The sequence below is a fragment of the Artibeus jamaicensis genome, unplaced genomic scaffold (assembly GCF_021234435.1).
Source record: "Artibeus jamaicensis isolate MK-2021 breed Jamaican fruit bat unplaced genomic scaffold, CSHL_Jam_final scaffold_1964, whole genome shotgun sequence".
Classification (NCBI taxonomy): Eukaryota; Metazoa; Chordata; class Mammalia; order Chiroptera; family Phyllostomidae; genus Artibeus; species Artibeus jamaicensis.
In genome coordinates, this window is record NW_026522030.1 from 59,847,681 (window position 1) to 59,871,613 (window position 23,933).

At 40.0% G+C, this 23,933-nt stretch overlaps 1 protein-coding gene across 2 annotated transcripts in view; it reads right to left on the minus strand.

Annotated features, from left to right (window-relative positions):
- Positions 1-1,848: 1,848 nt before the first annotated feature.
- The window catches only part of ELAVL2 (ELAV like RNA binding protein 2), a 118,860-nt gene continuing 96,775 nt past the window's right edge, over positions 1,849-23,933 (minus strand). The window contains exons 4-7 of one of the 2 annotated variants that reach the window (XM_037125751.2): positions 12,608-12,761; positions 9,073-9,298; positions 3,121-3,159; positions 1,849-2,551 (exon numbers count right to left, since the gene is read on the minus strand). In XM_037125751.2, coding sequence (XP_036981646.1) covers positions 2,224-2,551; positions 3,121-3,159; positions 9,073-9,298; positions 12,608-12,761 — 747 coding nt within the window. In that variant the 3' untranslated portion in view covers positions 1,849-2,223. Of the gene's footprint in view, positions 2,555-3,120; positions 3,160-9,072; positions 9,299-12,607; positions 12,762-23,933 lie in introns of both variants that reach the window. The other variant, XM_037125750.2, reaches the window with a different exon arrangement.

Genomic DNA, 23,933 nt, shown 5'->3' on the forward strand with positions numbered 1-23,933 from the left:
TGCCCTCTCATCAATGCCTCGGTTTGCTACAGTAGTATAGGAAAGAAGCATGTAGATGCTGTTTTCCCGTGAGGGAAACCTTATTTTTTTTTAAGTATATACATGTATTTTGTTTTTTAGCTTTTTAGTTTTTTTTTTTTAACGCAGAAGGTTAACTCTGACAATCTAAATGCACCTAAGGATATGAGAAAGTGCTAAGCCAATTGATTTCTGAATAGCATTGAGTGGGTCAGCATGGAAACTCGCTTATTCACTTTAGCACGCGCCTCACAGTATATGTACTGTACTATACTGAAAATTTTTATAACTACAAGTTTAAATAATAAAAAATAAAACTCAACGCAACTGCAAAGATAATGTACAACTATGTTATGCATAGCACATTGCCTGTTCTAAGGGGAAGCACGTGAGCATCTCAGTTTATACAAAAAGCAGGACGTAACTATATAGTTCTCAGTGCATCCTGATGAAGGCATATTGGCCTTCAGCTCTTTTGAAAATTTATTATAAGCTAGATGCTAATCAGAAAATATTTTGTATTTTTTAAAATTTCTTCCATACATGGTAAAGACTTATTTTATTATTTCCCCAAATAGTGGTTTAAGCATCATACAAAGTTAAATTTCAATAGCATACAGATATTTATGATTTTTGTATGAAAAATGTAAGGAAATTTGTTCAAAACCTATGGTTATACTCGTTTTTTTTTACCACAAACATATTTATAAACGAAAATGTAGCATCACCATAAACAGCTGAAGCTAGACTATCTACAGACAAAATCAGCAACAAATCTGATGCACTGTAAATTCAAGTCCTCAGGACAACAAAAGTGATTAAGCAAGACCTCAAGTAACAATGTTAATGCCATTTACAAAGGAAAAAACTGATACAAAAACATTCAAAACCTGAACATCACTTGGCATGTAAGGGAAAAAAAATCAAATTAGCTGAAAGGGTCATAAACACAAGGTCTTATTTACATTACACAAAGCTCAGGTGTTAGCCTTGAACATAACTTTCAAAATACCTTCAAATATATCCAGCTCAGATCACGCTTGCCGATCTGCTGCAGTACATATCATGTGCAACATCTTTTTTCCTTAAGACAAAACAATTCTTCAAACAATACTGCAAGTACATCACTAAACACCATGAGCTCTATCTGAAGGGATTTCTTTAGGAAGAACAGATTTTTTCCCCCATCTCTTGGTAATTTAAATTTCTTGCCTGCTCTTATATATTCTTTTGTAAATTTTTTTTATGTGTTTCAAAATCACAAATCAATGTGAGCCACCTAATAACCAGGATGATCAGACACTCCACTGGTGATTACAAAAACGAAACCAGCAGTGTTTGTTTCCCCCAGTGATTCTATTCCTTTCATACAAAGATCTCAAAAGTATTTTCTACATCATAAATCTTTCTAAATTTTCCAACCGCTGCAAATTTCCTGGTAAATTTTAAAAGCTCACTAGGTGTCATATGAAGAGATTTCTCAAAGTATTCAAGTCAAAATATTTGTTCCAGGACCAGTAAAAAGTTTCTCCAAATTTTCTTTTTTATAAAAATAGATGCTTTTTTTAAACCCACATCAAAGAGGCTCTTATCTCTTTGGCAAGGTACTGCTTTACGAAAAGTTCTCCAGTATTCTTACAATAAGCGTTTATAATGTAGCCCCCCCTTCCCCAACCCAAATCATAATTATAAAATAAATACTGTTTTAACTCCATAAATAAAAATGTAAACTTCAAAATACTTTTCTTAGACATAACAGCAATGCTTTAAATGTAAACAAAACACAAAGCTAATCAGAAAAAAAGAGAAAAAGGGGGGAAAAAGACATAACCAACTGAAGAATTACAACACAAAGCCTCAATATTTACTCACAGGTTCAAGGCAGTTATGTAAAAAGAAAAGAAATGTCTTCCCTTAGCTGAAACACTTTAAAAGGTCCACCTTCTTCAAAGAAGGCAATAGAATGCAATGTGACAGGTAAAAACCCTGTACCTCTTGTCCATATTCAAACATAAAAGATATTTAAGAAGTTTTAATTCAAATACTAGCAATAAAAAATCTCACATATTTCTTAAGATGCTAAGTAGTCGTTTTATCCCCATCTCAACACTGACTTACAAAGACATTTACTAATGTATAAAGTTTCTCTTAACTTGCCTTTGTTGTATAGTTTTCATATATAAATGGACTGAGGACAAGAGCGCATTAGGCTTTGTGCGTTTTGTTGGTCTTAAAGGAGACCTGCAGTACTCTGTCTCCCAGACGGTATCCATTGAGGCTAGCTATTGCCATGGCTGCCTCATCATAGTTTGTCATAGTCACAAATCCAAAACCTTTGCATTTATTGGTGTTAAAGTCACGGATGACCTTCACGTTGGTGACAGCTCCAAAAGGCCCAAACATTTGCCACAGGATACTCTCGTCTGCATCAGGAGCCAGGTTGTACACAAAGATACACCACCCTGTTCCTGGGTGCCCGGGGATATTAATTCCAGCCAGACTGGTCATTCCATCAATGGTCATTGGAGAAAACCTACTGAACAGAACAGGAAACAAGAACACATACACACAAACACACACGACAGAAACATGACGGTTACGGCAATGGACTGGCTTTCTTTCCCCTTTCCCATCCCTGAGTTTTACAGCCCCTCGCCCCCCACAGAGATGTATATAACTATGTATTTGATGATTCAATTGAAGTCTGTGTGTGGCTTGCAGTGACATGCTATACTATCAAGGCGTTAATAAGTTATGAAATGGTCATTATGTGCTGTACTGATTCTCCACAATAACAAAAAATATTACTTAGAACTGGCTTATGGATCTAAGCAGGATTAGGGGGAGCGGTGCAACACATATGTAAACATGCTGTAACGTCGCAATGCAATATAAAATAAACATGGATTTTTAAAGACCGCGTGGCATCCAGTGATAGAGAGATGTTCCTTGAGTCGACCGTGCTTCGAAAAGCAGCCTTTCATTAGGTTGTACATGCAAAAGAAAACCCAACACAAACTTATGAAAGGGGTCACTCCCCAAATCAAAGAAACCAATCACTGATAGGAAGGGGTTATGAGTATCGTGAACCTCTATCATTACCTCTTTACTCCATAAGCCATATTGAGCAGATTGTCCAACCTGCAAAACACACATTTAGCAAATTTCAGTTTTTAATTTTCCCCCTTGATGTCCAAGAAAGCTGGGCTTGTTACTGCCATCTTCCAAGGGGATATCTGTATGTTAGTTGTAATGTGAAGTCAAAAATTGGGGTTTTTCACAGAGAATGGGCACCTGATGCCGTAAGACACTAACTCTTCTGAGGAATACCAGTTTATCTCTACAAGGGTCAGTGTGACGCAGGGAAAATACTGGTGGTCATCCGAGGAAGCCTTTCGGCGAGGCGAGGTGGAGCTTCTGGAAGAGTTAACATCTGGGTCCTCACCTTTCCCCGGCAAGTCCTAAGTGCTACACATATACCCAAATGTCCTTAATACTATTTTAACTCTTGTAACTCTATTGGTTCCTGAGTACACTAAGGCACACAGTTTAAGTGACTTGCCCAAGACCACAGGACTAATTAAATAGTGGTACTCTGCAGTTCACAGAATTCCCTAAATTTCCCTTCAATCTCCCAACTCTGGAGGACTTCTATGTCTTAGAATCAAAGTAGGGCAACAGGTAGAAATAACCTTATACACAAACTCAGCTAAACCTCTCATTTATCCATGTGCTCTGCTAAGGTCCGGAGAAAGACAAACGGCTGGCTCCCCGCTCCAGTGAGCGACAAAGGGAGTTTAGACCTCAAGCCTGATGCTTATTTTAATTCAAGAAGGGTAGCCCTACTCGAAGTGTAAGAAGCCAGGTAGAAACAAACAGATCAACTTGACCTTCTCATACATTTTTTTAAAGTATTTGGGGTGGGCTGGTAGGTACTCTTTTCCTACTTCAAAAATAAAATTGATTTTATAGTACTTGATTGATCAGTTTCAGAGAGTTCCAAATCTCCGCACTACATACCAACGAACTGCATGTGTTTCGAGAGGGTGGGCATAACGTATACATTGCCCCTAGGACCACCATTAACTGCCGCAATGTTCGACACTCTCCAAGTAAGACCCAGGGGTCGGGAAACAATTTTTCTCCCTTTTAATCTGTATGTGAAAAGTGAGTTTGAAAATTCAATGCTTCAGCCTCATAATCTAACACCTGTGGCCTCAAGCAAAGCTACAGCACCCTTTCTGATTTTATAAAAGCCAAAAACACCTTCCAGGTCTTTCAGAACTGGGAAAAGAATCTCCGACACTCCCATCCCCAGTCACCCCTGGGACTTTGCGTGCTTTATAAAAATGTAAAGAAAGAACTGGGCTGACGTAATGCAAAGTGTAAGGGAACAGAACAAAGGATCCTGGTCTGTGTGCAAATCCTTCGTGTCCCACCGCCCTCCCAGGAGCAGGTTTACACTAAGCATCTCCTGACTGAATACAAGCACCGAGGTAACCAACATTATCTTTAACTGCTTAATCCAGAATAAAAGCTATCAGGAGAGCCGGCTGGGGAGACTGTTAGCACATGCGTGCTCAGTCTACACAGGGAGGGGGCTTTGTTTCCTACAGAGGTGATGACTATAGTCAGAGATGCCACGTCTTTATATTCCTAAGTAAAGGCCACAAAGAGTGCAAATAAAGATGTACACAAATTATAAGACCAACCATAAATAAGACGCAGATAGTTTCATAAAACTGTTGGAACGATCAATACAGAATGCATTTGGCATATGACACCTGTAGAACAGAACAGCAAATTGAGATACTGAAGTCTCCTTCCAACACGCTGACAGGTTCAGAGGCAGAGGCAACCTTGTTAATACTCCAAAATAAAGTTACACGACCTCTGCTCATTAATTTGGACTGGGGGGGGGCGGGAATGACAGACTCTGCCTCCAGAAGCTTAGACACCAACCACAGTACAGAGATAAATCTCCTAAGCAAGTTTTCACTATTTTCAAGAGAAGGTGGAAACCTTCTATTCTAAGAAACAACTCAAACTGTGACGAGACTCTGAAGGGAACCAGAATTAGGCAGAGCATTCCCATTTCAAAGCTAGGTGTTTACTCTAAGTACAGAATGAAATGAAGTTACCTGCCTCCTTTCCCAGAAATTTAGCTGACACACTATGGGGACAAACACTCTGACACACAATGACCCGGGGGCAAGTGAAAAAGAAAGTGTGAAGTCAATTCAAGTCAAATAAACATATAAACAGAGATTACTGCTGAAAAAAATAAAACTGTAGACTCCCAGAATAACGGTTCTCAAAACTCCTCCAAAGCACTGACCAAGATCTGCTTGAGATCGACAACTTACCCCCTTATCCAATTAGATGGTATCATCTGTCCTCTGAGAGAGAGAAAAATTATTCAGAATTGACGCCAGTTTCTCCCCCAAGGAAACTGTGGCCATGCAACCAGCACGTGCCTTCAATGCAACTCAAGTGCTGATTTAAAAGGCTCCTTGAAAACTCAAGGTTCATTGAAGCAGGCAAAACAGGCCATTAGACTAGATCACATTCAATACAATTAGAGCTGCTCCACGTGAAGAGATAACAAAAACTTGACTTAAAGTTTAACTCAGATATCATGTCCCACAAATAAACTTAAGGAGCTTAAATGACACTATCCACCAAAATAAATAAGAATGGTTTTATTTGAAAAACTGCAGTCAGTTAAATAACCATGTTCAATCAGTAGTGCTCATGTTAATTCTCTAATTATTCTTATGAGTTGACTGAGTCATAAATTTCACAAGCCCACTTTTAAACTTAACTCTGATTACATAAATTTTAATTTTTTGACTTTAAAAGATGCACATTCCAAGAATACTAAAAGTATCTTTAATTATTATAATTTGTGTTCTCCAATTTCTCTCAATTCCAAGGGTACTGTAACAATGTATAAATCAAGTGAGAAATGTCCTAAGTGTCCACTGGAATGTGACAGACTCAAGGCTAAGAGCATTAGGACAAAGATATTAGGGACAGAATATTTATGAAATGACCTAGACTTAAATTAACAGAGAAGAACAAAATACCAACAAAACAAGCAAGTCCTTAATTCAAGAGTCTTTATATGGTAAAAGAAGATTCAATCTTAATTTAACAGGAGGTGGGGGGGGGCAGAGATTGAGGTAATGCCAGCCAAGTTTGTAGAGGCATCTAAAAAAAGCAACCAAAACCACGTCAGGTTAAAACTGAACTAGAGGAATGAAGACTGCCAGCTTCTTCTAACACTCAGTCTAGACCACACTCCTTCACTGAACTCAAACCAGTTTGAAACTTCCTAGATGGACAGAGATGTTGGTAGGAATGTGAAGTGGAGAATGGGTACAGCGGTTAGGAACCTAAAAGGACAGTAAGACTCTTCCCTATTTTCTTAAACCGAATTTCCCTTACAACAGACAACTTTTATTCTCCCCCCACAAAACAGAATGACAGGAGTTAAGAAAAGGAAGAATTCCTAGGTAAATAACACATGGAGCTCAAAGGTAAAAGTACAGAATGGGCACAATATACATATTTTATAAGCTATTGGATTCAACCATTAAAACATCCTGTAAAGCTTTTCCCAACTGCAAATAAAAAGCACAGGTAGTAACCAGAGGGGAGAGGGAGGGGGATTATGGGGGGAAAATGGGGAAGGGTCATCAAGGAACATGTTTGGAGGACACATGGACAAAGGGTTCAAGGGATGAGTTCAAGGGTGGGAGTTGGGGATGGGAGGATGGTCAGGGGGGGAAATGGAGACAACTGTACTTGAATAACAATTAAAAAAGAAAAAACACAGGTCATGCCAGGAGCAGGGGCTAGGTCAAGGTTGAGAGCAGATACTGTGGTTATCAACAACCTGATAGATAAGTGAGCCCCCGACACGCCTTGCCATTTCAAGGAGAAATTCCCGTGAAGATCCTGTCCCATTTCAGTCCCTTTTTCCAGTCTTCCTGAGAACTCAACCTTAATTCTAAAAATAATTTTACTTAATGGGTTACTCAATTAATTTACTTGTTAATTTCACTTTAACTACCATAAAACAAAAAGCAGAGCTTAAATCAAAAACAGCAAAGTAACAATTTAAACTACTATAGCTTTCCACTAAAACTCAAACTTTTTATACTTTCACAGTGTTAAAATCAACAAGTTCCACAGAACTTTCCTCTATCTAAGCCCCAAAGAGCTCTGCAGTGAGAGATAGCTGGTCTGCCTAGGAAACACATCCAGAATTCCTTCGAGCTTGTCTGTGCTAAATTTGCAGAAAGTTATTATTCACTTAAGATTCCACAGATGAAACCTACAGGCATAGCTAAAAAAAAGAAAAACAGGAAGAAAAAAAGGACTCTGTGGGGTCTCTGTGCAGGGCAAGGTTCAAGCAGCCCCACTCTGCTCTCCCTGTAGCCCATCACACCACCGCCAGCCCATTCCAGTCAAGGACAGCGGTGCTCCCTTTCTGCCATTGGTTTTTTTTTTTTTTAACCTCACAAAGTTAGAGCAGAGCGAACACAAAGGCTCAGTCAACTGGTACCCCGTCATCCAATTCCAAATAGGGCCTTTTGAATGTATCACCTCTTCTCCCAGAGCAAAAACTACCCTAAATAAGAAATGAACACAATGTTTATGGCAAATCTCTTTCTCAGACCTTAGGGAACATAATTGAGTGTTATTTTTAAAGGGTAATATCTGACTGATTTTTATCCCCATTTTTTTAGCACTTTAAATATCTGAATAAAAAATGCATGTGATTTAAGCCCCAAAACACATTACTCCTTATTAAGCTGTATTTGTGATTATATTTTTTGATAATCATTCTGCCCCAAGCAAGGAAAGTTGATATGCACTTGTGATTAAAAAAAATTAACATGGGGTTAGATGGTATTATGGTTGAAGTACACCATATGGCCAAAAATGATCAAAAATGTTCTTGAAAATAAAAACTGAGTGATTTTGTTTTGTGCTCTGTGTAACATCTTAAAGTCAGTGTTCTTCTCACATGCAAATTAGGGATGTTTTTAAATGACTCAGTTTAGTTGTTACCTCAGGATTAGAATAGAACTTAAAAAACTGGAGTATTTATACCTATCTACAAAACAGATTTTTTTTAAATCTAAAGATGCATGGTCATTCTATGGACATACACAGAGGTCTGAAAACTACCACCCACAGGCTGAATCCAGACTGCCATCTGTTTCAGCCCAGCCCAGGAGCTAAGAATGGTTTTGTTTTTTTAAAGTTGTTTTTTTGTTTTTAGTTTTTTTTTTAAGACATATATGCAACGGAGATCATGACCCACAAAGTCTAAAATATATACTAGCTGGCCCTTTAGAGCGAAGGTTTGCTAACCCATATACAAATGTAAAAGGGGAGAAGGATTTGTTTGGAGAAATTTAATGTATTCAGATAGGTTATATACCCTTAGTGCAGCACCTATCATAAACCAAAGTAACCAAAAGCTTGACCTAAAAACTGAAGCAGGAAAATAAAATGTTATCCAAAGAAAGGAAAAAAGGGGAATTGAAAATTGAAAGCCCTGGAAACAGTTAAGAACGCAGCATCCTGTAGGTCAAGGTCTCTCCACCTTGGCACTACTGATGTTTGCAGGTGGATACTTGTCATTGTTGGGGGCTAGACGTACATTACAAGATGTTTAGCTGCATCCCTGGCCTCTACCCACTAGATGCCAGTAGCGCCCTCCACCCAAGTTACGCCAACATGACTGTCTCCAAACACTGCCAAATGTCTCCTGATGGGCAAAATTACACCCTCCACCCTCCTGTTCCCCTGCCCCATTAAGGTTCACTGCTGTAGGTTACTGTCCTTTTGTTCCCACTTTCAATATTAGCAAGAGACACTATCCCCCAAGTAGGTTTCCTCTGTGCCTGTAAGAAAAAGAAAGAAAACCACAATAACAATAATAGCAAACCAGAGATCCTATGAATAACGGCATTAGACAGTGAACGTGAGAGCTCTAAGTTTAATAGCTGGGCACGAGAATGAGACCAGACTTACCTAAAACGCTGTGCCTGCTGAGCTAATGGTCCTGGATACCTTCTGTTTGGAGACTGGTACAGCTGGGAGAGGATGGCCTGATTGGTTTTTTGGCTTGGATTATTAGCAAACTTTACAGTGATTGGCTCTGTGGCACCAGGAGGTTTCTGGCCATTTAGGCCTTTGATAGCTTCTTCTGCCTCAATCCGCTTGTCAAATCGAATAAACCCCACACCCCTTGATATGCCTATGGTAGATTTGGGTAAGGATTTGGGAAAGAGAGAGTGGAAAGGGAAAGGAGGAAAAGAAGAAAGGATACATTAATTGTTCCTTCTCAAGACTGTGTTTTCACTCACATACAACATCTGCCACAAAACCTGAGGAGGAGGAAAGTTTTACCTCACTCAATTTGGCGGTAATTAAGTCTAGAGTCACAATTTTGTATTGTTTTAATGCCTGGAGTTACCTATACAAATAGAATACACGTTATCACATGCCTACCGATAAGCTAAGAAGAAGAGAAAGCGCACTGGTATGTCCATGTTTTCTCTCTCCCGCCTTCCCTCCCGCCAGCCAGCACACTCTCTTTAGTAATGTCAACAGTGCGCCCGAGTTGCATCTCTTAAATTATGGCACTGGACAAGCAGCTCGGAAATGATGGACCCAGTAGCTCCCTTTCTTGTAACAAGAGGAGCAGACCAGGCATTTGCCAGAAAAGCTATGAGAAAAATACATGCACAGTGATAGAAAGATTTACTTCAGCTACATTTTTAAATAAAATTTATCTTAATAAAATCATATAGAACACTGGTCCTTCAAGGAAAATGTCTGAAGATTTTCTGGTTCCCTGAAGCTTCTCCACTGCTTTAAACCAGTTATACTTTATTAGAGAAATAGTATTATATGGAGGAAAAAAGGTAAAAGAGGATCTAGAGTTTAAAAGTAAAATGGAGCCCTGGCTGGTGTAGCTCAGTGGATTGAGCACGGGCCTGCGAACCAGACAATCGCAGTTCGATTCCCAGTCAGGGCACATGCCAGGGTTGCAGGCCGGTTCCCTGCAGGCCAGTTCCCAGCAGGGGACGCACGAAAGGCAACCATACATTGATGTTTCTCTCCCTCTCTCCTTCCCTTCCCCTCTAAAGATAAATAAATAAAATCTTAAAAAAAAAAAAAAGTAAAATGGAAGTCAAACCTCAACACTTTCTGGCAGCCCTTCCGACTGTGCAATGCCCTTCCCGGCCTCATGTTATTTCCACTCTGAGAGACAAGAGTGGGAAAGCAGAGGGATGACCAAATACCTGCCCAGCTTCTGAGAAATGGTAAAGAGAAACCCAACTCATTCCATTTAATTAAGCTTCACCAGGCCAGTGAGGCTGACCACAGCCGGCCACCATGAGACAAGCAGTACAGGGAAACACTTTTTGGCAAGCCAATGGATACTAGCAGTACCAGCTTGGGACTAGTGGCTAGAAAAATCTGCACGATTCAAAGTATGTCACTGAAGACAAGAATGAAAAGTTTTTGAGAAAGAGGGGCTGAGAAAACACACGAGACCATCATGATTTATAGAAACCTGAAAAAGGAAAAATGGCCCACCTGTTTTATAATGAATATTGTGTAAACTCAATTGCTTAGGACTTTATTCTAAGATAGGTTAAGAAAACATTTTCACACATGTTCATCTCAGACAGCCCCTATCATCTACTTTATCTTTCTTATTTAAGCTATGTCCCTTGCACGCTCTTACCACCTGATGTCTGGATAATAAAATTACAGGATTTTTCATTTCAGGTAGAGGGAATAATTTTGCCTTGAAAGCCATGAAGTATAAAGATGAAATGATGACATGACAGAAAATACATTCTTTTAGTTATCTATAAGCTCCTGTTAAGAACCAGTAACCCTGGAGAACTTCACTCTTCCATGAGGAAAGCATCAGTAGCAATGAAATGGCCTCTACACAGCCCGAGTCACCTAAACCAGCAGTCCTCCAGTCTGAGCGTGCATCAGATACCCTGAAGGGACTGGTCATGTGCCACCCTCAGAATTCTATTCATCCAGTTTGGGGAGGGGTCTAGGTATTCCCATTTGTAACAGTGTTCCAGGAGAAGCTGCAGGTGCAGGGCCACACTGGAGAACCACTGCCTAACCCAGTGGGGCAAGGCAGGCCCACCTGGCACCTGAGTACTCAGGAGGGACTTGCAGTGCAGACAAGAACTTTCTGTAACACAGGTGACACCTACTCTCAATTCACTGAGTCCTCACTGAACAGCATGAATGATATGAACAAAATAAAAGGACGCTTTTGTTGATTTAAACAAATCTATGTGGATTTTTAGGCCCGTATTTCTATTTTATGTGATTAGCAGCCTGTGTGACTGTGAGCGAATATGTGAGGAAGATTACGAAGTGCAGCTAAAAAAGACAAGACCATATTTGTACATACCCGACTAGACTAAAATTTTCTCCATATGGCAAAACCTGTAGGCCATTCTCCCAAGCATGTACCTGACGGCAGGTACCACTCTCCACAGAACTCTTTCGTATGGTGCTTAGCCACCTATGAGTCTAATTAGCAGCACAGAGGAGCATAACATGGTTGCTTCTGATCAAATTCAGATCAATGAATTGATCTTCACTTGAAGAATTAAAAGCTTGGCCTGATTTCATTCTGTAGCTAATCCATCCCTTTTAAAAACATGACATGCTACCACATGATGCATCTCTAGTGGTGTTATTATAAAAAAGCGAGACAAAGAAGAAACACGAGAGAGAAAGGACCGGAAGAATGAACGAGGGGAGAGAGAAGGAAGGAACCCCAGGAGAGAGGAACACCTGCCTGTGTCCTCTCTAAACACCCCCAGAATCTCAGCAACTACTTGAGTGCACGGCACTACAGGTGACTGTTCCCCCAATAGAAAAATCCAAAACCAAACCTGTATTGCTAGCTTTTCTTCAAAGGCTTTACAGAAAAGCTTCCTTACATACAAAAGTTTTAGTAAACATACTTGTCTTCTCACTTCAGTGTTGTTAAAAGTTAACACTGGGCATGAAATAAACGCTTCGCATTCAAAATTTCAAACTCACGCATGCTTACACAACACGGCACAGACCTGGAAAACAGCCTTAACAGCAACCAGCAGGGTAGCTGGAGTGTGAGCCTCCCTTGGAGAACTGGGCTGCATGATGCTGCATTAAACCATGCTTTTTATAAAAATAAGAGTGTTTATTAGCACTTTATGAGGAGAATGGGGGCTGTATTCACGTGGCAGCTTGGAAATGAAGATTGTAACATCTGTAAATTTATTACAAGCCATGAAACAGGCTTCGAACCTACACCTTCGGGGTGGAAATGATTCAAGCTCCCTCACTACACTCCACAGTCTATTTTTATCCATGCATATTTATGAACAATGCCAGCAGAAAATTGCATTTTCTGGCCCACATATACCTTTGATGTGTTCTAGAGGCAAGACCGCTATATGGGAAGGCAGAATATTTCACAATCTGCCAGTCAGGAAGTGTGAAAGATGATCCAGAGCAGCTGCCTACTTACCAGTGACCTGGTCAACAAGAATACGAGAAGTAATGATGCGCCCATATTGTGAAAAAAGCTGTTCCAACTCCTTCTGAGTCATCGTTTTCGGGAGCCCACTGACGTACAAATTTGCATCTCTGATAGAGGCTGAACTTGGGCGAGCATAGGAAACCTGGAAAAGGAAAATAAAACATCTACTTAAACTCGATTCTCTTTTGAACCTCAAAGACTGCCTCAAGTTAGTTGTAGCTTTTCCGTAAGAAGTCCACAACAGACAATGAAGTTTTTAAAGCAAGCTCCACACTAACTGTTTTACTCAATGCTGGAGAAATTCTAAATAAATGGGAAATGCCATCCCTTTGGGTGGAGAGAAGGGAGTATTTATCCCTAGATTTGTAAGTTTCCAAACAGACCAAGGATTCAGGCAGCATGGTGCCACTGGTGGTTAACACACTGTTCTCAACGGGGCCCCTTATCCAGGGGCCTGGAACCAATCTGATGGTTAACTTGAAAGACTCTAAATTCATCTGCTATTTCTGTGACCTGTTTTTGAGAGTCTCCCATCTCTGGGGGTGGTGGTGCCATATTTCTAAACAATTTACCCTATTATTATTAAGTATGTTCTTTCACCCCTGAATTCCCACAGATTTAAATAGGTGAATGAGCTGTATCCCCTATCGTCCTGTCTACTGTCTTCTTTAAATTAAAGTCTTTTTAAAATTAAATTAGGATGACACCGGTTCCTAGGGTCACACAGGTTTCAGGTGTACACTTCCATGGTACATGATCTGTGGACTGCACTGTGTGCCCACCACCCAAAGTCAGACTGTCTTCTGTCATCACGTATTCGATCCACTTCACCCTTTCCTTCCCTGCCCCCGGACCTCCTCGGTAACCACTACCCTGCTCTCTGTGTCTGTGAGTTTCAGTTTTATATCCCCCATATCAGCAAAATCATATGGTTCTTAGCTCTTTTCTCACTGATTTATGTCACTTAGCATGCAGTGGAATAGTACTCAGCCATAAAAAGATAAAACCAGTCTTTTTAATCTTGATTACAAAAGATCTTAAGTCTCTTTACTGGCTTTACTTACTACCATTTTATGTACCCTTTCAAAAAGCCTCATATCTTGGAGATACAGTATTCAAGTCTACAGGGATTAAGACAAAAATGAGTCCAAGCATATTGGTTTATAATTAATATTCTTTATATAAACTCCATGCAGGAAGGAACTACAGCAGTCTCTCTCATCACTATATCCTCCCCTCAGGCTCTTGGCACATTCTAGAAGCTAAAATATTTGCTGAGTAAAGTCAACCCAATAGCCCATGGACCCTGCAGGTCCACATCATCTTACTGGACCACAGCATTTAAGGGACAGTTCAGAAGCTCGTCTAGATCTTGCCCAAACTGGAATCCACTGCTCTCTGCCTGTAATCTATCCTTGCCAATTCTCAGCTAGCTCTGAGTCTCGTGCTAATAGCTCTGAGTGCTATTCCTGACCTCATTCTCTATGGTGTAACTGTAAACTCTTCTGGAATACCTGCAAAGATAAAAATTTCACACAATATATCCCCTCTTCCAGATCGCTCATAAAAAAAGGCAAATGGGTCTCATCCTAGACTGACCTAATGGGGTACCATTTTATGATAACTTCTGCCTGCTCATTTCATCTATTAGTACCCACTTTTAATCTACTTCACTGCTTACTTTTTTAAAGTTTCAATTTAAACAGATTTTTATATGAAAAATGCAATATTCTCTCCATGGTTTAAATCATACCCACAGCTCTTTGTGTAAAGGCCTTTCTTTGCTTCATCTCTCCCTCAGGAAAAAAAAAAAAGTCAGGTTGTATACTACTTTATAAAGGTCTTGCCATCTTTCGCCCCTTCCGGAATAGTGTTAACATTAAATACACGCCATTTATGCAGTAAGTTTGCCTATTAACAAGTGAAAATCCACCTGTTGCACCAAAGGCTATACTTGGAAGTCACATTAGCGTTATCCTGTGACTAAAAGGATAACAGCCAGAAGGAACTGGGAACAGTGGTAGAGAGACGATAGATAAGTACTCATATGTGACTCTTTCTTCTCTGTGCCTAAACCCTTGAGAACAATGAACTTAAGGAAAAATGAACTAGGGGAACTATTGTAAGTGAAAAGTAAGAAATGAAGGGAAATTCCAAGTGATCAATAAAACAACTGAAATGGGATCTAGTTTGGAGACAGCTATAGACTAATAAAAACATAAAGCCAACGAATCATTTATGCATTCAGTGAATGTGTACACATGAGGAGCCAATTTCTTTTCTAAAAAAACAAAACAAAAAACGATTCTGTTATTTGGGCAAATAGTCCCACTGCTGGGACTCCCTTGGCATCTAATGGACTTCAGGGCTTTCCTACAGGGACAGCAGCTCTCAGTTCCAGACCTTGTGAATGAAGTGTTCCCTTTATAAAGATTCACTTCCCATGGGCCGCAGAATAAGCATCTATACATTCTCAAAGTTAGAAGGTCAACTTCCAATGACCAATACACCAGGCAACAGAAGCAGGCAACAGAACCATGAGCTCAAACACGGCATGAAAACAGCATCATAGCAGTTAAAGGTAACAGCTCTTTAACCAATGTGCCTGGCCTCAAAACTACTTTCAATCCGTTAAGGTCTGTGAACTTGGACAAATTCTTTAAGTCTATTACCTCACAACTGTGCCATCTTTACATGGTTATTAGGAATAATAAAAAATCTCTAGTGCACATAAAATGCTGAGCACAGAGCCTAAAAATCTAGGTGACTATATTACAAATATTATTTATCTCTACATGCATCTGAAAAATGCAGGTAAGAACCCAGACTGTTAAACTTGAGAGTAACCTGAGTCCATTACTGTGCTCTAGAATAATGTACTCATGCAGTGACATTTACTGCTTTGTGCATTTCAGAGGGGTGTGGGCGGAGTGTTTTAAAAGATATCCTAAAATATATTTAGGAAAACAGGTTTATATTTAGTGCTTATATAAAGCTTTGAAAACACACTTGGGTCAGTTATGTTATCTGCTTTTATTTTTCCTTCAATGTCCAATCTTCATTCAGTTCATACTGCTTCTTTAATTCCCAACCTCTATTGATTACATTTTCTAATTTTTCTGTACACTTGATGCATGTAGGGCCCTGATCTTGAAGAGACTGCCCCTCCCGGGAATAGCTAATTCCTGGAGACTGTAAGTGACTCATCTGCCAGCCCACCTCTGACACACACACCAGCCAGTCCAGAGCCCACACTGCTATCTACTTCACCTAACTCCCACATAACGAACCCACACGTCCACTGCCCTAAACCACTCCAGGGCTAGGTATCAGACAACCGGGGACCTCCCCTATAGCCCAGAGCCCTCCAAAACTATTCAAAACAGCTAATGGTCAAATTACTCACCATACTCTACCCTGCGCCTCCTCCTTTTCTTCCCCAAAGAAAAGGAACCCCCGAACAAAGGGTCCGGGCCAGGCCCTGCCCTCTCCCCACCAACTCCTGACCATCCCTGGTGCTTCTCCACGTGGCCCTGCACGGAGGGCTGTGGCTCCTGTTGCTAGAGATTCATGAGTATAAACTTCCTCCTTCCGAACAATCATTTCCATGTCTGCATCTCTTACCAGACCTGATTAAGACAAATCCTGGGTACAGCCATATCACGAGGGCTCCAAGAACCAGTAACAAGTCTTCTAAAAACAGTGTTTCTCATTAACTTTGTCAACGAACTGGTTCCCATCACCACAGACAGGACAAAGGTACTAAATTGTAGGTAAACTCACAGAGGACAAACATATTTCCATTTGCCTTATACTCAGAGGCTTTTAAGGCTTCATTTGAAAGGCATTTTCACATACAACGTTTTGTCTGTGCCTCACAACAGCACTGTGAGGTAGGAGGTCACGCCTTAAGCTTTCTATTGCTGGGGAAACAGACAAGGTAAATAACATGCCTAAGTAATATACACAGAGTGTTGAACTCTTCATTCAAATTCTGATCTTCTGACTCCACGTTCTCTCTAGTCCAGTTTTTCTGCCACAGTACCGCCCAACAGTAACAGCCAGCTTAGCAGTGCGTTTGTTCTGAGAGTTTAGAAAAATTAAAATGCCTCTGGGTTTTTTTTTCCCTTAAACACACACACAGAATGAAATGAGCACAGCAAAAAACAAAATGGTACTAGAAATTATGTCAGCCAAAAGTTATTTTATTTTATTTTATTTTATTTTTTTAAAAAGTCACTTTTCCCAAGAAAAGGGTGAGTAACCTCTAATTGTGATTAACTAGAGAAACTGCACATCTTTATTAGAATTTTGAAATTACTTTTATTACTTTCTAACTTTCAGAATGTAATTACGTGAGTAATGCACCACCCCGCTCCGCCCCTCCCACTTCCTCCAAAACTTGTAAAGGCAGCTGCCCCTCTCCTAGACCACCATCCTGTGCCTCATCCCTGCAACTGTACTGATCTGTGATCAAAGCAGCTCCCTTTCCCTTGCTCTATTCCAGGGTATCTCTGTCACCAGCATCCTCCCTTCCAGGAAAGTATTTCTTTTTCTTCTTCTTCCACTTTGAATAATTATAAACAGAAAAAAGTACTAAGACCAAAGTAGGAAAAAGACTTGCAGTAGAATAAGAACTTGCACCTTTGGAGATCCAAATACGTTTCCAGACCAAATTTTGCATCTGGCATTTACAAGCAATCTTCAGCGTTCTGATTTTTTTCTGTGGATTTGGAGCACATACTGATGCCTTGCTTTAGTACTCACTTAGAGAACCACTTTTGGACTATTAAGCCTCCAAATATTAAGTCTATCTCTGAGTGGTTCTTCAAGACTAAAGTCCCTTGGAGAAGACTCAAGAGATGGCTGTTTTACATGAATTCTGTATTAGTAATACTTTAGTACAACGAAACTCCAGCATATGTCCCAGTGGGGTCAAAATAGCTACTCCTTCACCAAGTGCAAGCTGTTCTCCAACCAACAACATTCTCTGTATTAATAGATGGGTTTGAATTTTAAATTTTCATTGCCATTTAAACAGGTGAATATTTAATGCCTGAAAGCAAGGTTATGAAATGTCAAAACTACTAAGTGAAGGATCTAATTTAAGAGGCAGCAAGAGAGTCTGCAATTTAAATATTTAAAGATGATACAGGGAATACAACACTGAACACCAATGATAGCAATTTAAAACTGAGGTTTATGCTGGAATTTCTCACAACCTTACAAGTGAGATAATAAACAAAGACAAGCAACACTGAGATTACTTGGGTGGAAAGGAAGGCAGGCAGTTACAAGGACCAGGCAAATAAATGCTCTAGAGTCTAGCCAATGGCTTCTCAATCTATTCTTCACAAATAAGATCAGACTGGACAAAACAGAGATGAAAACAGATACATCAAAGTAATTAGGCATCAAAAATGGAATTGTTTGAAATAGTGTATTTCTCAGAATTAAAAACTCATTTCTTCATCAGCAACTAATACTAATTATACATTAAACATTCCAGGACCGGTAACACATATGAAGAATGAGCTATCAAAACACAAGTTAATCAAAGTATACAGAATTTAAAACAAGGGAAATATTTTTATGTGTAATAATTGGTGCTTTATTACATGTACCTAGTAAAATTTATAATCCCTGTACATCAGTCAATACAAGCCCCCTTAAATGCTTTTGTCCAAAAACCAATTGCTCTCTTTTCTATGATTCATCAATGAAGGATCAGTGACTGGACATTAATGCCAAGAGATTAAGGTGATGAGGTCTATAAACGAACAAAGCAATTCCTTCTTTATTAAACTAAGGGTATTTGAAAAACTCCCACTGGTGAGATCACCATTGAACAACTTCTAACACTTGTCAATTACTGACCTAGGACTACAAACATTCTGAAAATTAGATACTTGCCACTTCATATTTTGTTGAAAAGCTCCATTCAATCTCTCCAGTTGAAAGGAGTGGACAAGGTCACAGTTATGCCTATTTAAACTGAAAGTTAATTGCTGTTCATATGAAAAAATGGAGTCTTGATGGGGCTGCCTGAGAAACGACACTATCAGTAAATGGAAGTGAGCTCTGACTCTGGTAGGCAGTAACAAAGGTCTTGCGACCACATTAAGGCTTTATAGACAGGTGACTACCCTGGGTCCTCCAAAAGAGTGCAGAATAAAATACACAGAAGGTGGTGATCGCTAACCTCAAATCAGGCCACAGACTCCAGTATCACCCAAAAGAAACAGGTGTACTTGGGTCTTCTAAATGCAAAACCCTGGCAGGAACAGGATTCATCAAACACACATCAAGGCATATACATACCACAGCCTCAGATTAGGATTTTTTTTTATTTTATTGATTTTAAAAAGAGAAAGGAAGGGAGGGAGGGAGCAAGTCAGGGACAGGGAGGGAAAGAGGGACAAAGGGCGGGGTGGGGAGAGGGAGAAAGAGAAACACCGATTGGCTGTTGCCACTTATTTATGCATTCACTGGTGTTGTTCATGCCCTGACCCACAACCCATACATATGGGGACGATGATCTAACCAACTGAGCTGTCTGGCTAGGGCCCACGGTCAGGTTTTGCATAAAGACTGGCAGGTTTCACAAAGGGTTGCAAATGACTACACCTGATAGAACAGAGCATACGTAAATAAATCCATCAGAAATTAAAGACTAGCCCTCAAAGAGGTGTTAAAAGGAATAATCACACCTAAGAGGAGGCTTAGAGAAGGTATTATACAACAGGGTAGTTACCTTTAATATGCATTTCAAGACACAGAATTTAGAAAAAGTACATCAATGCAATATAGATACGGAACCTTCCATGTTATTGAGACTGGATCTGTTGACTTGTTAAAGTCTACATAAAGATGGTGTTAATTCAAGTGAGTGATTCAGAGATACCAAGGAATACAGTTGATCATGTTATGCTCTGCTTAAATTCCCTTAGGGAATGTAAGATTAATTTCAAATATCTTAGTCCTTTATGCTCAGGACACTGACTACATTTTCTGTATGAACACATCCAACCTTCAATGTTTCGCAAAGCTTTCTGCTCTCCCACTTCACCAGTTGCATCAAAAGACACCAAACAAAAACTTGGATGGAGGATTTGGGGACCTTAACTCTTTGTTCAGGGTTTCCTTTTATACCAGGGCTACAGCAAGCAGTCTGAAATCAGCAAGTTTCTAGCAAAATGACAGTTATTGGGAGTATGATCAGACGCTTACAAGGAACTACACCAAAAGAGATATTCAAGAAGGTAACAACCTTGGTTTTGCTAAGTACCTTCTTATACACACATAACAAAATCTGAAATAAATCAAAATGAATTATTCCATTATTTATGACAGTTACTATATCCCTTCTACTAGTAATGCCTGAGAATTATTTACATGTTTAAGAAAAATCTAATACTGGTGGGGGAGGGGAAGTTGAAGAGAGAAATATCTAAGAATCCTGAGACTGGTGCTTTACACCAATTAAAATAAAACGTACCTAGAATAGTACTCTCTTAGGTATTAAACGTGCCTGCTTTTCAAAAAATAAAATTGGGTACCATCTAACAAAGTGAAAAAGCAAGTGTCTGTTTTACACGACAGAGACTACCCGGCTTCACATCAAGTTCAAGCTTTAGTGCAACATATGAAAGAACCGTCAAGGCAGCTGCCTCTTATGTCCAGGTCAAAGATGGAGCTCAGAATAAATAACGCTGTAAGTGATCATAGGTGGCATTGTTAAAAGCAATACTGAACCTACAGAATAGCCATAGGAAAACAAAAGTATTCTGGATGAAAGATTTGTACTAAGCAAGTAATCATAAACTAGAGACTTGGAAAATTAGACTTCCTTTTTTTAACATCCTAAACTCAGCTTCAGAAAAATGACACTGAGGAGAATTTATTAAATGCTACCGAAAACAGTTTCATCCGTGTGTATCAATTAAATGAGAGTCCAAACAGACTACCTGGACAGACATCTTCATTTTTTATTGAAGCATGGTAGCATCGCAGACCATGTCTGCCTTTTTCATTGTTGCTTCTGCTTGGCTGCAGTACACATTCGGTTAAAAAAAGGTTCTCGTGCTTGGTAAAGGCAAACAGGGAGTTTATAAGAGAGCAACTCAGAGAAGCCACAAACGCCTTCTAAATTCCTAAAGACCTCTGCACGTAAAGAATTTAACAAAAAATAAAACGCATGTCTGAAGGAGGAGGGGTGGTGGTCAAATCAACCCACCACCACAGTGACTGTGGCGGTGGGTTAGTCCTTCCAAGGTCTGAGCAGGAATCTGTCTATCAACCCCGTTCCATATTCCCACTTCCAGACCCCAAACCATCACTTAGCCCATTAAAACGTTAGAAGGCGATGACACTGAAGTGGCCCCCACAAAAAACAGATGGGCGTTTCGGCCGCAACCAGCAGAGTCCACTCCCACCCTCTGTACCTCAGGCAGCGTCAGCAGTGGTTTAAGAAAGCAGACTCCTTTGCTTTTCACATTAAAAATGAGAAATGACCCTGTATTTATTTGGACAAGTAATCTTTAAAATTTTTAAACAACTGGAAATCATTATTACTGGTGAAGCTCTGGCTACAACAGAGTATACTACAGAGTAGGGGCCAGAAAGTGATGTTCGTAGGAGAGCCTCCAAAGCTAATCAGTGAAAACACGGTGGGTGGGGGTTGCAGCTCTCAGTCCGAGTCCCGGCTCTGCTGCTTACTCTTTATGTAACTCGGGACTAATTTCCTCAGGCCCTCTGAAGCCTTCATTCCTTTATTTGTAATTTGATGTTTGATAGTCCTTACCTCACAAGGACCTTCTAAGGATCAGAGTAATAAAACTGTTAAACAGAGCTGGAGAACCATACTAATACTTTAATCATCATATAATGATTTTATTAGATAAAATCGTAACAACATAGATAATGATAGCCCCTAATATTTATTAAGTGCTTCCCCTGTGCCAGACACTATTCTGGGTATGTTACATATACTAATTCAACTGCTCCTCATGACAAGCATATGAACTGGGTACTGTTACCAGCACCCCTAATTTACAGAAGAAAAAAAATCAAACATTATTATTGTCTCTTATATCAAGTAAGGGGACAAAGAAAGACAAAACCTGACACAAGGAAGATTCATCCTTTTAACAGAAAACAGTTCCAAGATGAAATAAAATAAGGCTTTTTCTAAACCCATGGCAGTTATTATCAAAATTACTTGTTATATTAATTATTGCATTACAATACAATTTCTAATTACAATCTTACAAAGCATGACAGTATTTTGTATGACAATGGAGGATGAGAGCGCACGAAAGCCTGAGGCCTGGCGGAAGCGGGAGGAAAAGCTGACTTACTGTCATGCAGAGGGTCACCACCCAGAGTCTCCAGGTGGGCTGATGCAGAAGGCCTGCTTAACTGCCTACCTGCACTCAAACTACCACGTGTGAAACCCTCCCACTTTCTCTGTCTGAGGTCCACTAGAGCCTAAGTGAGATGCGGGACGAGGAACAGAGGACACTGTTCTATGGAGATGGTAGTAGAAACAATCATTTATATTACTATTTCTTGGAACTTCATGAAATAGTGCCTAATTTAAGATCTGGAGCACACATATGTTTCTGAGTGTGGAATGGGCTACAGTGACCAAGCCCTCAGTGCCTAATGACAGTCTGACTGCACGGTGTAGAGGTACTATTGTAAATTCTTCATTTTAGACACTTTTATTAAATATACTATAAGGACATAAGAGCGACTGAAAGAAGAAGGGAAATCTCAGCACTCAGCGCTCAGATGCGTTTGGGCTGTTTCTACACTGCCAGAGCAGAAGACCACCTCAGTGCCTCCTCCCACGGTGAGAGAATTGCATTTCACTTACAAAGCTTTTAGATTACTACTAGGCTTTAAGCTCCTAGAGGGTATAACACTAACTCTCACATGTATGTCTTACGCACATACCCCAAGCAGGCCCTCCAACACCTGCTGAATGAAGATATTCCATGGTGTCCTGCAAGGCCATGCCTGAAGTACCTCGCAGGTACCATGATTAGAAAGTGCGAGACTTATCCAAACAACCTGGCTTTTTATACTTCGAGGGAAACAATGCAAGTTAAATTGGCTTGGGGGGGGGGGGCGGCGAGAATAGATGTACTCATCCAATTCTTTGAAAGACATTCTGCAGTAATGGCTCCTTAAGGGTTCTTTCAGGATGCTGAAACTTGATCAGGTGCGATCTCTAATGAAAGTCGCCTGTCAAGATACCTGCCACAACATTACCCCCGAAAATGAACTTAAAACATAACTTACGTAGTATTTGAGCACCTAGCATAGCTAAGGCACTGTCAACAGGTTAAAATGCTGAGTTAGGAAATTAAACTTAAAGAAGGACTGCAGGCTAGCCTGGTGTAAGTTGACTGGTGCTGCTTAAGAATAAAGCAACTAGTACTGGGTGCTAATGTACAGAAAAGAAAAAGGTTGTAAACAAGCCAATTTCAGGAGCTTCTGCAAACTACGCTTCCACCTGCTGCTCCATCTAAGGCTTGACAGTGAGTGAGGAAAAGACGCGAAAGAGAGAAAGATGAGAGACAAAGATACAGGCAGATGGACATTATGTAGAACATCACACATAAAGGGAGAACAACAGTTAAATCTTCATTTACTGTAGAAAATAAAGAAGGCTTGACACATCCTTCCTTTGACTTTATCTTCGATGAACAGTAATGCCTACCAGAAAGTGACAAAGTTACACTTCTAATTTTACTTAAATAGTGAATTTTTCCATCTTTGAGCATCTAGAACAGATTTCTACTATTTCTTACAGCAATGTAAAAAACTTTCTCATTCAGCATTTGTGAATAAAAGCCTAAGTATTCTTGGGAGGTGCACTGAAGACAAAGGTGCCTGTCCTGAGCAGCCCTCGGAGAGGAGAAATGGTCACGTGCAGGGAAAAATAAATGCTTTTATGACCAAATAAAACTTGGTGAACAATGACAATGGTACAGGCATAATGAACCAAGGCAGGAGATAAGATTTAAGTCTTGCATATTCAAGGATGAAGAGCCCAGCTGGGCCATGATAAAAATGTCTGTAGGACAGCGACTGCACTGGAACGGTGAGTGAGCTGGGGCAGCTCCCCGAGCCCTTAAATGCCAGCTGAAGCTGTCCTGAGCAAGGGAGCAGCAGTCTGCAAAAATGTGTGTGTCTTACAGCTGTGCAATACGGAGACAGTTCTCCCATCAGAAGCTAGGGGAAGGGAATAGTCAAAATCAGTGTGGCAATAAAAAGCTGATTTAAATACCATCTACAAGTTTCC